We start from the raw sequence: 15,797 nt of genomic DNA, 5'->3' as shown, positions 1-15,797 counted from the left end.
CCCCCTGATCCATCTCCAGCCATATGCTGCTGTTCATGAGGTGGCTGTGTATAGTGGCATTAAAGTAACAGATGTCAGCCACAGATAGGGAGGCAGAAATAGAGGAGATGATTCTACAAAATTACCAGTGCAATTTCTCTTACCTTCTCTGTGTTCAGAGAGTGACCTAGTTTTGTGGGTTGTCTTTTATACCAGTCTGAGACAGACTGATGAAACAAGCTTTAGTAGGTGTTTGTCCCATGTATTATTTTTAAAGGAGATGTGAATGCATTGTGTCCTTCCAGAGTGTCAGAAACCATCCCTTTAAGGTCTGTGAAACTCAATTTCTCAAGCCATGGTTTAAAACTTGCTCATTAGAAGCTTGCATTTTCTTAAAAATTGTCATAGCTGAGCCTTGGCAGCTGCTGTGGTATTAAATCAGGTTCTGAGAAAAAGCAGCTGTATCAGCCATGACAGACAAATGTTTGTAGGATTTATTAAAGTGTTCGGTCTTCAAACTGAATCATTAAAATATATTTGCCTTTAGGTGCAATACCAGTGATCTCAAGCTATATTGGACTATGTTTTCATTCATTTTAATACAATTTAAAGGAGGTTAAGTCGGACAGATATTCTGGGTAGTCCATCTGTGGTGTTTAAGCAATGACTTTGCCTTTTTTCTGCATCTGTAAATTCTTAGGCAGTTTATCAGCAAATGAAAGCCATATTTAACTATGTTCAACTGCAATTATAAAAGAAAAATACAATCCCAGGTGACTGAGAGATAGCAAAATTCCTGTGGCATTTTAATGCTATTCTTATTTCTTACTTGATGTTGTTCTTATTTCTTATTTAAACTGTTTAAAATTATACTGCTTTCCTAAGTGTCTGAAAATGTAAATTTAGGGTGAGCACAGAAATAGTTAAATGAATTTTTTTTTTTTTAAAAATAACATTCAGCTAACAGTCCAAGACAATGTTGATTGAAATGTAACAGCCTTCAATCTCCCCAAGACCCACAGATGAAATAATGTCTGTTGAATCGTTTGTACATGTGACTGATTGAAACAAATGTTAACAGTCCTGTTTAAACACAGTGGGTTTTGATCAATTGTTTTGAAAAGACATATAAAGAAAAAGAAAATATAAAAATATTGAATAAATTTATCTGCTAGATGATGGAATTAATCTCTGTACATTTAACCAGAAAACTACAGCAGTAAAGACCACATTTGAATGTTTTTAAATTGTTTATGCATTAATTAGGCTACAGAAAGTGAGGCTGGTGATATGGATCTCAGTGGATTGCCAGAGACAGCAGTGGATTCTGAAGATGATGATGATGAAGAAGACATTGAAAGGGCATCAGATCCTTTGATGAGCAGGGATATTGTTAGAGACTGCTTGGAGAAAGACCCAATAGACAGGACAGATGACGACATTGGTAAGTATTGTGATGTAGTAAAATATTGTAAAACATGTTCTTTACCTCCAAAAATTTACTTTTTGAGCTTGTGGTTTTGTTTTAGTCATTGGCCTTTATAGTTGGTAAGCTTAGTGTTTATTATTATGTTTTTTTATGTAAGTATATATGTATGTAATGTGAACAAGTACAACCAAAGAAGAGGAAAATACATATAATATAGGTGAAACCTATTGCTTGCTAGCCCTTTTGATCTCAAGCTTCAGCTTCTAATTGATATCAGAACAGGTTTATGAAGGAAACATTGCTAACTGGAAAACTGAACCTTGGCAAAGGTGGAATTAATGTCATCACTGGTTCTCACAGTATATTTTTCATTATCAGTTGTGACACTGTCACTTGACATTTGTTGCAAACATTGGAGCATTTAAAACCTTAACATAAATGTGTGTCTAATCAGACTAATTCGTTACCGTCAAAGTAAATACATTGAAAGCAAAGCAGAACTAGAACCCAAATTTTAATATAATTTGCTTCATTGGGTGAGATATTCTTCTTTTTTTGAAGTATGACTAAATGATGATTAAGGTTGATTATCAGATGATTAAGAGACTTAGAGCATCTCTTATGCAAGGAAGGTCTTAGAGAGCTTGGAGCTGTTTAGCCTGGAGAAGACTCAGGGGATCTCATTAATGTTTGCAAATACCCTGGGGTGAGGCTGTAAAGATGATGGAGCCAGAGTCTTCTCTGTGGTGCCCAGCAAGAGGACAAAGGGCACAAACTAAAAGGGAGGCTCTATCAGAGCACTAGGAAATGTTTTTTGTTTATTACTGGGACTGAGCACTGGGAGACATCCAGAGAGGTGTTAGTATTCCTCCTTGAAAATGTTCAAAAGATGTTTGGATGTGTTCCTGGGCAACTGGCTGTAGGTGGCTTTGCTTGAGCTGGCAGGTTTTGACCAGATGGCTTCTGGAAGTCCCTTTTAACCACAACCTTTCTGTGATTTAGAATAAATAAAAACTTAGAAAAAAGATGGGATGCTATTGAACTCTTTCACTAGACATTTTAGATCAAACTGGATGCAAGAACATTTTTAGGGCACGTAATCGCTTGGCAGGGCTGCTAAAATTGAGTTCTGTGGTTATGAACAGTATAAAAAATGACAACCAGGAAGTTCACCATTAAGTACGAGTGCAACTCAAGTGCATGTAGAAGACAGGGCAGCAGTAGTCACCTTTAAGGCAGTAATCCTGTCTGGTCCATCTGAGAGGACCTTTGTGAAACCACCAGACAGTGATCAAGTACAATTTACTGTTAAGCCTAGCCGAGGAGGGGGTGGCTTTACCAAACAACTTGCTCAGTTTTGTGAAATTTGTCTTTCTGGGTTTTATATCATCCTGTTCTAGTCACAGTGAAATTATTGCCCTGACTGGAGTATTAAAAATATCATTGGTTGTATTCAGAACTCTTGGTTACATTACAATTCTTTCATTATGCTGACTTTTACTTTGCAGGGTTTCTATTGATGACATGACCAGCCAGACAAAATACCCAGTAATTAAAACAGGCCACTGTACATGATTTATTAGTATACAGAAACGATTGTGCAGCATTTTAGCTTAAGCAGCCTCAGGCATCTTGCTGAAGAACTGTCTTTACTGTGCTTGTTGTTTTGACATGCACGACTCAGTGGGCTTTTTCTCCTTCAGAACAACTACTGGAATTCATGCATCAATTGCCTGCTTTTGCCAACATGACAATGTCAGTGCGGAGAGAGCTCTGTGCTGTAATGGTGTTTGCAGTTGTGGAGAGAGCAGGAACTATTGTACTAAACGATGGGGAAGAGGTCAGTATATGTTGCTTTTGACTTTGCTAATTTACCAAATATCCCAGATTCCACATGGTTAAGGTCCTCTTTTGTTATGTAAGAGAAAAAAAAAAAAAGCAACATTCAGGTAAATCAGATCTCTTTTTTTTCTGGATCTCTGAAAGCATTTGTTTAAGCACTCACACATTTCTTAAGCAATAAAAACAAAAGAAAACTTTCTCTGTACTATACAAATTGCTTCCTGCCTATATGAGCTCATGTGGGGAGCTCAGTGCTCAAGTGCTGTTTTAAAACTTCCTTTATTTTTTTTTTCTTGTGTTATCTTGTAATAATAAAGATAAACTTAACATCCCAGTTTTCTTGAGCTAGAAATAGCTGTACATTTAAGGAAAATGAGCTTGTACATTTTTTAATAAATGCTAAACAATAGCTTTTGCTTTGGAACAATTGTGAGAGTTGTATTTATAAAGTGTGATACTACAAAGTTAAGTAATTTGGTCTTCATGTGTCCTGCAATGTTTGATTTGTAGCTGGATTCCTGGTCAGTCATTTTGAATGGCTCTGTGGAGGTGACATACCCTGATGGAAGGACAGAGATACTGTGCATGGGGAACAGTTTTGGTGTTTCCCCCACCATGGAAAAGGAATATATGAAAGGAGTGATGAGAACCAAAGTGGATGACTGCCAGGTAGAGTGTCTGTGGTACATGCAAATTCGCACCCAGATAGGTATAGTGCAACTCAATGATGAAACCCAGTTTTATATTAAACTGAGCTTATGTAAAATCTACAGTGGGTAACTCTGGACAGTATTTGGGCAGTATGGCACCTGTATATCCACAGTCTGGGAAATAGTTATCTTTATCTCAGAAAGGGATCTTTTTGGATGAAGATGCTTTTTTCAGAACAGGCCACCAGCCTCTTCCATACATCCATTGCTTTCTGTGTTCCTTGGTAGGATCTCAAGGTCCATTGGCTATGACAGGCTCCTTTACTGCAGCTAATAGCCATTCTTCCTTACTCAACTCAGCTACTGAATATCAGAGTAATATAGACTTTATCTTCCATAGTGTGAGTGAAAGATCTAATTTTGGCTAATCTGACATTTCAAGGAAAAAGCCTTGATGTTTGCTGTAATATAAGCAGTCAGATGTAAAGAATGCTTTTCGTAGCATAAAACTACTGGCTGAATCTGGTTACGTGGTTGCTATTTGCTTATTCTTATCCAGAAAATAATAGCACAGCCATGGGTGAATTAAGCAATTTGCTTGGTCCTGATGGCTGATTAGCTTCAAGTAGATGACCTTTGAAAGGGATGTAAATGTGTGTTAATAGAATCACCTGGTTTAGCTTGCCCATCCAGCTCCCAAAATGTGCACGAATGGTTTCTTAGGGTAAGGTTTTTAATAAACCCAAACTGTAGGACTTCTGTTTCAGCTACTACTAGCTGCTGGAAGAAAAGAAATAGTGTGTAAATGAATTTAAAGAGAAAATACTGTCTCTGATTCTTGTGCCATTGTCCTAAGTATGTACATGAGGATGTAACAACTTTTCAATGAGAAGAAACACCGTTCCTCTCAGTTAAACAGCCAAATTCTTATAATAAGGCAGTTTAATCTTGCCCCCCAAAAGAGACAAGTGTATAACAATTTGTATACAATATAGTCTTTTTCTAATTTGTTATGGTTGTTCTTAATTATATTTGCATAGTGTAGGTATTAGGAATATTCCTAAGATATTTTTTTGGCACTTATTCTTGGCTGAACTGATAACTGTAGAAAAGAATTTTCCTGCTGTATGCTTTAAGCCAGAAGTAATTTGTTTCTTTGTGCCTGCACTCATTAACTGAATAAATGTTACTTTTCTTAATCATTTACTTCAATAAAATAGCTATTAAAAATGAAGCAAAACAATAGGTCCAAAAATAAAGGCTAGGTTCTCACTTAATCCTTCAGAACACCACAAAAAAGCTTTCATGTAAGAAAAAAAGGACTGGCTATGATACTGGCCTTCATCTCCAGCAGTGGGGAGGTCAAAGCAGCTGAACAAAAATGGCTGAGAGTACTAAATCATATTGCTGTGCTGAATCTTGGTCTCCTCTAGCTGCAGGACCCTAGTGGCAGTCCTGTGCCTGTCTGTTCATCTGCTTCCTACAGCTGAACTGTGGGAAGGACAAATTTGGCTCACTGCAGGTTGAGAAGCTACTTCATCTTGTCTGTTGATAAAGTACTTGCACCTGAAGTCTGAATGCTTTTGGGAAGATTTTCCCTTTTAATACTGGTGCACGATGTTTCTTTGCAGTTTGTCTGTATAGCCCAGCAAGATTATTGCCGCATCCTCAATCAGGTGGAAAAGAACATGCAGAAGGTAGAGGAGGAAGGGGAGATTGTGATGGTGAAGGAGCACAGGGAGCTTGACCGTACTGGAACAAGAAAAGGTCACATTGTCATCAAGGTAACAGGAAAAGAGTCTCTTGCAAAAGTCTGTGTTCTGTAAACCTCTTCACTTGGCAAGTTAGGTACAGGATTAATTGAGAGATATTGTAGAGGTAAATATTAGAAAATGGACTGTTAATATTAAGATATATATATATGTTAATAATAATATTATTATTATTTTAAAATATAATTATGTATGTTGACAACGAGGTAATTTCTGTAGAGATTAATTTTTTTTTTTACTTACCACAATGGTCAAGCTGTTATGTTTGCTTAGCTCATCAGTTAATGAATGGCAGTATTCTTTCTAGTGTGATGAGTCTTCAGTATGTTACAAGAAAACTAATTTGCATGTGTTGAAAATGTGTTAATAACTATGATTGATTTCAATTTTTTGTTTTCAATAGGGAACAGCTGAAAGGTTAACAATGCATTTGGTGGAAGAGCACTCTGTGGTAGACCCAACATTTATAGAAGACTTCCTGTTGACATATAGAACCTTTCTTTCCAGCCCAATGGAAGTGGGCAAGAAGTTGTTGGAGTGGTTCAATGACCCCAGCCTCAGGGATAAGGTGAAAACCTCCTGAATCGTGTACTGTTACCATTTGCATTGAAATATAAGCTAATAAGAATAAAGTATGCTTTAGAGAGAATAACTGAATCGAATAAGACACAAATAGCTGGAGTCTTATTTGAATGGCAGAATATTTTTTTCTTTATTTTATTTAAATATTACTGTGTTCATGCAAGGTAAATTGTCCATGTTTTACCTTGCTGTCTTTTTACAACTTAGTTGGTTGCAGGTGTACAGGAATCTTTTTTCTGATAGGGAGTATTTTTATTTGATGTAATTCAGTAGAATTTTATTGTATCTCCAAGTTTTAGCATATAACTAAGTTTTGCGTTTTCTGTATGTAATGCTAGTTAATTCAGTTTTGAAAATGTGATTTTTTTAAAAAGAGAATAGAAAATTCATTCATTGTTGCATGAATTCATGCATCATGTGCTTTATGTAGCCTTAAGAAAATAGCCACCAAGCCCAACCCAGATGCAAGAAAGGAATCAAATACCTTCTTCCCTAAACATAGTTTTCATGATGGAAGAATAAGGCATATCCAGTTTTGCCACACTGGCCATTGAGGCTTTATTGTGCTTCAAACTGTATTGCTTTATTTTATCTTGTATGCAACTTTTTCTTATGTAGGAAAAAAAAAATCTGAAAATTTCCAGATGCCCTTTTCTTTTTGTAAATTTGAAACCATGGGAATTACGTTAGTACAGTGAAAGAGAAATTTGGTTTTCGGCTTTTGTTTAAACCTGGGTATTTCTATGTTAGTCTAGCTTTGCCTTGAAGGAAGGATCTTATATTTAACAGAGGGTAGGTTTTACAGCTAATGCTGTTCAGAGCTGCAATATTGGAGTTCATCTTTAAAGTTATGTTGCTTGTCCTCCAATGGACAATCCCCTCAGCCTCTAAAAGCATGAGCCAGCACAGTTGCTTGTACCAGTCTGAACATGGAACAAGTCTGTTCTGCCTCAACAACCAGCCTTTTCTGACCTCCAGTATCACTGACAGAAAGGCCAGAGGCAGAGAACAGCTTGGGACAAGTGGAGATAAGCAAGTAGGTAATAAGGAATCTGGAAGATTTTGGCTCTTTTGTACTGGGTGCTGATAGGCAGTAAGGGGAGTGAAGGGGGTGAGTAAAACTTCCTGGGGATTATCAGTACTCAGGAGTATTCAGAGTGAGACACTGGGTACCCAGCCTTAGTAATGATTTTGCCCTGCAGCAGGTTACTTGATTTTACACCTTTAATCCTCTTTTAATGCTGTTCCTGATTTGTGACACAAGTAATGGCATTCCTCTGGAAATCAGAGTTCAACTTACTCGCTGCTCAGTGTTCTTTGGGTGTAGATGAGTAAGTCCCAGCTTTAAAAGTGAAGCTGTCACTATGGCAGTTTAAAATACGTTGCATGGTAGAGCTTGTAACTTCCCAGGCAATTTTAATAATCTGAAATTACCCTAAATTTAACCAGACATTGTCTGGATCTTCCAGTGTCATCCACAGTAATGAAGAATATCAAAGCTATTTAACAGGAGTTAAGTTCATCTTCAATTTCAAAGGTGCAGAAATCTCAAGTATTTTCCTGTGACTGGGAGCTGCAGCACATAGAGCTGGGTAGTTGCCTTCAGTTGAAATCTGAACTTGAGGAGTTCTGAAGTGCTTGGTTAGTGTGGTCATTAATTTCAGCAGTTCTTCTGGATTAGTTTATTTTCTGGGGTAAAAGGAAAGCTGCTTAGAAACTTTGAGACTGGCAGGGATTGGTTTTGCATGCCTGGTGTCAGACCTTTAGCACAGAAGTTGCTGAGGTTTGGAACACAATGAATGGACAGGAGTTAGCTGATTAAAATTTGTATAAGACACTGTTCTTAAGCTCTATGTTTTGAAATGTTTAGAGATTTATCTCTACTGATTTCCTTTCCCAGCATAAAAGAAGAAATGCAGCTGTATTTTTAGAGGTTGCGTTGAGTGGTACAACTCTTTTGGATTCAGCAACTTTTTAAAAATAGCATGAATCAATATTAATTCAAGACACCAAAAGAGTTTTGTTTTGTCAGGACAAGTGCTGCTGATGTTCCAGGTCAAATTGCATACTACAAGAGAGAACATTATAATAAAAGCATGTCGTTTTTAAAAATGCAGCTCTTATTTTGTGGCTTTACCTTCAATAGTGTTAATTAATAGTATTCCTTTCAATTTTTTTCGAAGAAACTGTAAAATACCAGCTAAGATTCTTCTCAGCTTGATCATCATAATTCCATGGGGATAGTAACTGGTAGAGGGAAAAAAAGAGAAATAAGTGGAAAGATTAACTCTAAAGAAAGGAATTTCTGGTTTTGCTGCTAAAACTTCTTTCCTGCTTCTTGCAATATCATGTTTTTTTCTGCCTCTCTAAACATACTCTATACATAGCTCTTTTACAGAGGTAAGTGCCAAAAAGTTAATGGTGGCACATCTAAAGACTTGGGAGATTCAAGAGCTAATATTAAGCTGTATTGTAAGCTTTGTGATCCTATGCTTGGAGAACTAAGGAGATTTGGAAATGTACATGAAGAGGAAATTGTTATAAGTCAGAAATGGATCTACCTTGTTGCCTTCTGCCTGTGTGCACTATTCCCTACTTAATCAAATTTTATACAGCCAGTGTTTTCTGACTCATAGTATTCATTATGAAATACAGCATACAATTGCTTATACAGGTGAATACAGTTTTAATACTTAACTTTTTATATTGTCCGATAAATAATTGCATATTAGTGAACTTTGATTTGGATGTATATATATATGCATATGTTTTGTTTAAGATTCCAATGGAAATTTACAGGGCCTTTAATGACCAGTATTTTTAAAGGACTTGGCAGTAGTGTTGTTCTGAGTATTCCATCAAAATATTTATGATATTGATGAATTTTCAGGTTACACGGGTAGTATTGTTGTGGGTGAACAATCACTTCAATGATTTTGAAGGAGATCCTGCTATGACTCGATTTCTGGAAGAATTTGAGAACAATTTGGAGAGGGAGGTAAGAGTGAGGGATTTTTTCTGACAACTTGGGATAACAGGGAGTAGCCAGGCTATTGTATATAACTTATGATGCTTTTCTCTTGCAGAAAATGGGTGGACATTTGAGGCTGTTAAATATTGCTTGTGCTGCTAAAGCTAAACGAAGATTGATAACCCTAACAAAGCCATCTCGAGAAGCCCCTTTGCCTTTTATCTTGCTGGGAGGGTCAGAAAAGGGATTTGGAATCTTTGTTGACAGTGTAGATTTTGGAAGCAAAGCTACAGAAGCAGGCTTGAAACGTGGAGACCAGGTATGTAATTGTAAAATGTGTCCCTGCCATTACCTCTCCCCAGTTTTTCTGGTTCTCTTTACTATATGAACATTTTTCAAACTTGTTTGAATTTTAGATATTGGAAGTCAATGGTCAAAACTTTGAAAACATTCAGCTGACAAAAGCCATGGAAATACTTAGAAATAACACTCATCTGTCTATCACTGTGAAAACAAATTTATTTGGTAAGTTTGTCTGTATTGCTCATTCTAGTTCTGATAGAGACCTAAATTATTTTTTTAATAGTTTAAAATAGTTTTTGTACTGGAGAGAATAGGAAAAGGAAACATGAAGGTCTTAGAATATCTTGGCTCATAATTGCAAAGAAAAATTTATGAGTAAGGATTTACATGAAGTGACTTCCCTCTCACAGGTGTATGTTTCTGGATTAAGAGGAACTATTGTGACCATGCAGCTCAAACTTAGAAAACATGCTTGTATATATAATGTTTGGTTCTGTCTCAAGAAAGATGTCTCTTCAGGCATTTCAGCTGGTCTTATTCTGTCTACTGAATTTACTTATGGTTTTTCAGCCCACTCTGAGTGTAACAAGCTCAAGGCTTTTACAACCTTTCCTGCCATCTAGGTGAAAATATTCTTGCTACTCTCTGTATTTGTTCTTTACAGATTTCTCTCTAACAAGTACTGAAGTTTACATGGAAGAGTCCTCAAGCAGCTCAGGACCTCAGTTAGCATCATAAGTAATTAATAGATTGGGGTTTTAGTTTAATTTTTTTACCACTGGATACTTGGATTACTTACACAATTTAGTGATGTATTCTTTGAGTATCTCTTTCAGGATCAGGTTCTTCATCACAAGTAAGTAGGGCAGAATACTACCACAGCATATCACTGCACAAGCTGAAGATCTGGTTTGCCTAGGTTATCTCCAAAAGTCATTAATCTGTTTCCTGAGGATGATTGTTTTTTTAATTTTACTTTTCAGTACATATTCTAATATTTCAGTTGTTTCTAATAATTAAGACATTCTTAATATATCTGCATATGGTTATTTAGCTGGATGTTCTTGTTTCTCTATGTATAAATTCTGTAACCATCCTTCTCACACTGGGTGTTTGAATCTCATGTTTTTCTTTACTGTGTTAAACTGATTTCTTCCGTTCTTCAGAAGTTGTGTTTTTCTAATTTTTTTCTGTCTCATGGCTCCACTGAAATCAGATTACAGTATGGTCCCAGAGCAGTTACTTTCTGTGTATTGCATGCAGAATTCCTCCTCCACAAATCCCAAAAGGAGAGATTCCTCTTTTCAACATCATGTTACCTGTACTTAATTTCTCTCTCCAGCCTCCAAGTCCTATTCAACAGAACAGTTATTGTTGGGATTACTCTTCTCCACTTTTGTGTCTTCAAAATGTAACTTCAAAAAATGTGACTTCAAAAGCTTGAAGTATCCTGGTAATTTGTTGTACCTCTAGGTATTCGTGAATATTACCGACAAAATTAATAAGTAGCAGTAAAACGTAGCCCCTAATACTCATCCACAGTTAATTGCCCTTGTTCCTATATTTTTCTGCAGTTCCTTAGTTTTAATTATCACCTTCCATTTTTTATTACAAATGAACTCATCAGAGGATTTTTTCCATTTTTGTATTTAGAGTTCCTTTAACACTCAGAATACATGACTTGCTCTCCGGTTCAGTTTTGTTTGATTTATTTAAATAGATCAGCTTTTTTTCCGAGGCTCAAAGTTGCAGTAGAACTAACTTAGAAATGTATCAGATATTTCTGCCTCAGAGATAATTCTTTCCTAGGAGACTCAGTGAAAACAAATGTATTTGGTATTTCTGGCAGAGGGATACAACAGCCCTGTCAAACATCCAGGGTGTCTCACTAGTCTCCTGCTTTATTTTCCGTATGACTGTTGCTGTTCCTCTTCTGATTTTTTTGATCCTGTTGATAATAACTTCTTATCAATCTGAAAGTTTTTGTTGCTGCCTCTCTTTAAAGGCAGGTTTAAACCTTCCTTCTAATTTGCATTTTTCTGTCTCACTTTTTCTAATGTTTCTAATGTTATTTTGTGTTTCTCACTTTTTCTAATGTTATTATACATGCTGCTACTCTGCAGAAGCCTTTATCCTTGGGCTGAAAAGTCAAATTCCTTCTGTTGATACCATCCATGTAACCGTGTGGACACTTGTGTATTTCTCTTCTAGGCTGGACCAATTAACTGGTTTTTTGATTCATACTACAGAAAATGAATGTCATTTTTAAAAGCAAAAATATTTTCCAAGTCTTATACTGAAGTTAATTTAATGCTGGAATTGACAGAATATCCTGATATTTTTTTAAAATTATTAATATTAAACTGGTCTGGTGCACAGAGCTTTCTTTTACATTTTTGTCCTTTTTCTTCCTTCCCTTTTCCTGTCTTGTGCAGTTTTTAAAGAACTCTTAACACGGTTGTCAGAAGAGAAGAGAAATGGTGCTCCCCACCTACCTAAAATTGGTGATATTAAAAAGGCAAGTCGTTATTCCATCCCTGACCTTGCTGTTGATGTGGAGCAGGTAATAGGATTAGAAAAAGTAAATAAGAAAAGTAAAGCAAACACAGTTGGAGGAAGAAATAAGTTAAAGAAGATACTTGACAAGACTCGGATCAGTATTCTGCCTCAGAAACCATACAAGTGAGTTTATTTCCTCCTAAATATTTCCTCCACATTAAATTATAATTTCTAATGAACTTACAGTTTGTGTATATACTTTTTTATTTATTAATACCAATATTGCGTACATATGAAAAAAATCCTAGGAAAAAATGTTCTGAATATTGAACAAACATAGACTTACAGTGCAGCTCGTTACATCAATTTGGATGTATTTTGTTTCCTATAGATACAGTAATGACACAAATACTTTGTCATTTCCTGTTTTTTTATAAGAGGACTGTTAATTGGAATTATTTTGGAATAATTCTGCAAGCAGGTTACTTGCAAATGGTTGGTATGAGCTATGATTTCAATGTATCCACAGTCCAGTGGTCTGTAAGGATTTCTATGTATTGTTGTAAGGGAGACTGAGGTTACAATTTTAACTTGGGTTCTTTGATAGAATTGTGGGGTTTGGTACTTTTTAAATGAAAGCTAAATATGCTATCTGATAGCTTTTATTCTATGTACACATTTTAGAAATAGAGTTCCAAGAATTGCTGGCAACAATAGAAAAGTGAATTTTATATGACATTATGAGAACCTGGTTCTTGGCAATGCAGATGGTATCAATGAGGGGAAAAATAATCGTGGAGTTGTGCATTTTTCTTTCCTGTGTCCCACTAAGGAAGAAACTATTCCATGTAAACTTAAAAAAAAAAGACACTTGTGCTGAAAATGCAGAACTTTTTTTCCTGCTATTACTTTAAAAAAGTTTGCTTAACTAATGTTAGATATTACCTACTAATTGAAAACTGTTCTGAAACATTATATATAGAATGCTAGTAATAGAATGATTAAATTAGTAATAGAATGATTAAATTAATATAAATTGTATCTAAATAATGGATGTTTCTTAAATTGATGGCAGTACCTTTCATAACAGAAGAATCTGTAAATCCTCTTTTTATGTTGTTTGTCTTTAGCATGTTTTCCTTTATTTAACTGGTCTTGTATGTTTGTTTCTCTAATGAACTGTGCATAGTTAGGTCTGTTTTTCTGCATTGGTTGCTGTGGTTCATAGCATTTACATAAAATTTTCTTGTTTATTTTCTTTCATTTTTACACTTTTCTATGCAGGGACCTCTTTGGGTAAGATTCAGGAAAATTTGACCTATTTTATTTTCTTCTTCTAGCTCTACTTTGTGTTTTATATATAGCAGTTTGTCTGCAAAACTTGTTGACATTCAGTTGTTTTTGTCTGCACACTTTCTGCATAGAGATCTGTAGCTATAGACTTTAGTGTTTGTGCTTTTCTTTCCCCTATTGTGTAGAAGCATAAATGTCATTCTTCCTTTTAATTACTGGTGTTGCATATATTAAGGGACTTTACCTAGTCTCATGTTTTTTCATATAAGAAAATCAAGAGAGGTGAAAAAGCTGATTTACTCTTTAGTTAAAGTAGGCATTTAAAGACTTCATGACTCAGCTGGCTTAAGAGTTGAAAATTGTCCACTGTTTTTTGAGTGTGAGGACTGCAGAAGGCTCCAGTGCCTCAAGGATGTACCCAGACAAAACCAATCTTTAAACTAGAATTAGGTCGCTCTTAGAGGGAGCTTGTCTGCTTCATGAGACATTAAATCTGTGTCAAAGATGGATCAGTTTGAGCAGGAGATAATGCCTTCCTTCAGTCTTGCTGTTTAGTCCAATAAGGTTAAATAACTTCCCAAACTGAGGAAACAGCACCATTTCCTCTGCACCTATGGGGAAATCTTTACTGTGTGTAAGACATCTCTTGAAGAGTTCTGGGTGCAACCTCCACTGGAGCTCTTTGTTTACTTTTCTGACACAGTGGTTTTGTGGTCTCTAGGCTCAGTTGGTCCAAAAAAGGATTAAACCCAATCCCCACCTCCCTTTTCAGTGAAGTTCTGCCTGGTCCATAATGTAGCATCCCAGACAAAACAGCAGCCCCTGTCTCTCTTCTCTGCAGCCCTGCAGTGGCATGCACGGGACTTTGTGTTTTGAGGGAAGAAGCATTCAGATACTTCTGTCATTGCATTATCCCATTTGTCATTCAGCAGGAAAGTTATTTCTTAGATAATGTGCTATCTCCTTACATGGCAGGTGCATACAGAAATCAATAGAAATGCTCTTTCCTTAAAATCACAATCTCCTTTCATTGGCATAACAAAATATTTTACAATACAATAAATATTTATTTATATTATTAAATATTTATATTTAATATATATATACAAAAAACCCAAACTATTTTACAAAACAATAATTTTTCGTGGGACCTGGATTTTTTTAGTGTTGCTCTTTTTATCTGATATTTCTAGGGTTCATGACTTGTTTGCATAAGTTAGAGCTCCCTCCAATTCTAAGTTTTTAAAAAAGAATAGACTGAGTGTAAGGTAAATGATTTCTAATTTCTTATATGAATACTTAAACTTGAGCACAATTTTAGATGCTTTTTTGCTTTTAAATCTAACATTTTCAAAGTTGATCCACTTTCCTGAAGCTGCTTCGGTCATGATGCACAGGATAGGTACAAGATTATATAAAACTGGCAAACTGCAAATGGAATGCATAATGCAAGTGAAACTGTTAATAAAAGATTCACACATTTGATCTGAATTTAGAGAAAATACTGCTGTTGGCACACTTATCTTTTATATAGTAGTTTAGAAGGCATCTTGAAGTACAAGGGCTGCAGGGGTTTTTGTTTCTCTTTTTTAATGTGGAGTGATTCCTACTTGAAAGACATGATATTGATTGCTGGCAATTATTTTGGTTGTAGTGAAAGACTCATTTGCTTGTGGCTTAGCATAAAGGTGCTGTGTGCTGAGTAGGTCATCACTGCTTGTCACAGTATTTTGTGCTTGACATGAAAGTACAAAAATGAAAATGTTCAGATTCACCATAATTTCTGATTAAGAGAAAATCTTAACTTTTTTTGGTGGACTTGAGTGTTTGTCACTCTCATGGCTTGAGGTTTACACTTCAGAAAAGTGTTTGGTAATACAGTTACCTTGTTTTTTAAAAGCAAAACAATGAGAAAACCCAAACACAACAAAGAGAGATACATTGCCTTCTCAAAAGCAGTTGTGTCCATATCATTTAAAATGTGTCTTTAATACTCAGATACTGTTCTAGCTTTCCAGACTACAGTTCAATTCATAGCACTTAAAGAAGTGGTACAAGAGTGTACTGTATAGAGTTATTCATTGGTAAGCACAAAAGGACATTGGTGCTGTAACAGCTACCAGAGTAATTATCTAGCCTCTTATTACTTCTGTTTAGGTTTTCTGAGGATGGATAGAGCACTAAGACAAAGGCTTAAATGCCCAACATTAGAGTACAAGTGGTCATTTGTGTTGCATCATTTAGTTTACTTGACTTAGTTGTAACATTTGCAATGAAGTCTAAATTCTGGTTTATGCATTATTTAAGTGTGTAGATACAGATTTAGATGTGCTTGGCTTTTAGAAAGGCCTGGCTTATACTTGCTGCATTTTTAATGCTTTTCACTTTCTATAATGACTGCTATTCAGCATTTTACACCTTCTAAGTATTTTATTAAGAGTCTTGATCTGTGTATCTAGAGAAAATTTCAATGACTG

General features: G+C 35.7%; 1 protein-coding gene across 8 annotated transcripts in view; it reads left to right on the top strand.

The window, feature by feature from the left end:
• Nucleotides 1–15,797, top strand: part of RAPGEF2 (Rap guanine nucleotide exchange factor 2) — a 182,211-nt gene that overhangs the window by 142,781 nt on the left and 23,633 nt on the right. For all 8 annotated transcript variants that reach the window (XM_079307523.1, XM_079307521.1, XM_079307524.1 and 5 more), the window contains 9 exons: nucleotides 1,246–1,423; nucleotides 3,112–3,248; nucleotides 3,761–3,919; nucleotides 5,532–5,684; nucleotides 6,076–6,240; nucleotides 9,145–9,252; nucleotides 9,341–9,544; nucleotides 9,642–9,750; nucleotides 11,964–12,210. In XM_079307523.1, the coding sequence (XP_079163649.1) occupies nucleotides 1,246–1,423; nucleotides 3,112–3,248; nucleotides 3,761–3,919; nucleotides 5,532–5,684; nucleotides 6,076–6,240; nucleotides 9,145–9,252; nucleotides 9,341–9,544; nucleotides 9,642–9,750; nucleotides 11,964–12,210 (1,460 nt within the window). The remainder of the gene's footprint in view (nucleotides 1–1,245; nucleotides 1,424–3,111; nucleotides 3,249–3,760; nucleotides 3,920–5,531; nucleotides 5,685–6,075; nucleotides 6,241–9,144; nucleotides 9,253–9,340; nucleotides 9,545–9,641; nucleotides 9,751–11,963; nucleotides 12,211–15,797) is intronic.

The sequence above is a fragment of the Erithacus rubecula genome, assembly GCF_903797595.1.
Source record: "Erithacus rubecula genome assembly, chromosome: 5".
NCBI lineage: Eukaryota > Metazoa > Chordata > Aves > Passeriformes > Muscicapidae > Erithacus > Erithacus rubecula.
Note: the sequence above shows the minus strand (reverse complement) of the source record. Positions and strands in the feature narration are given on the sequence as shown.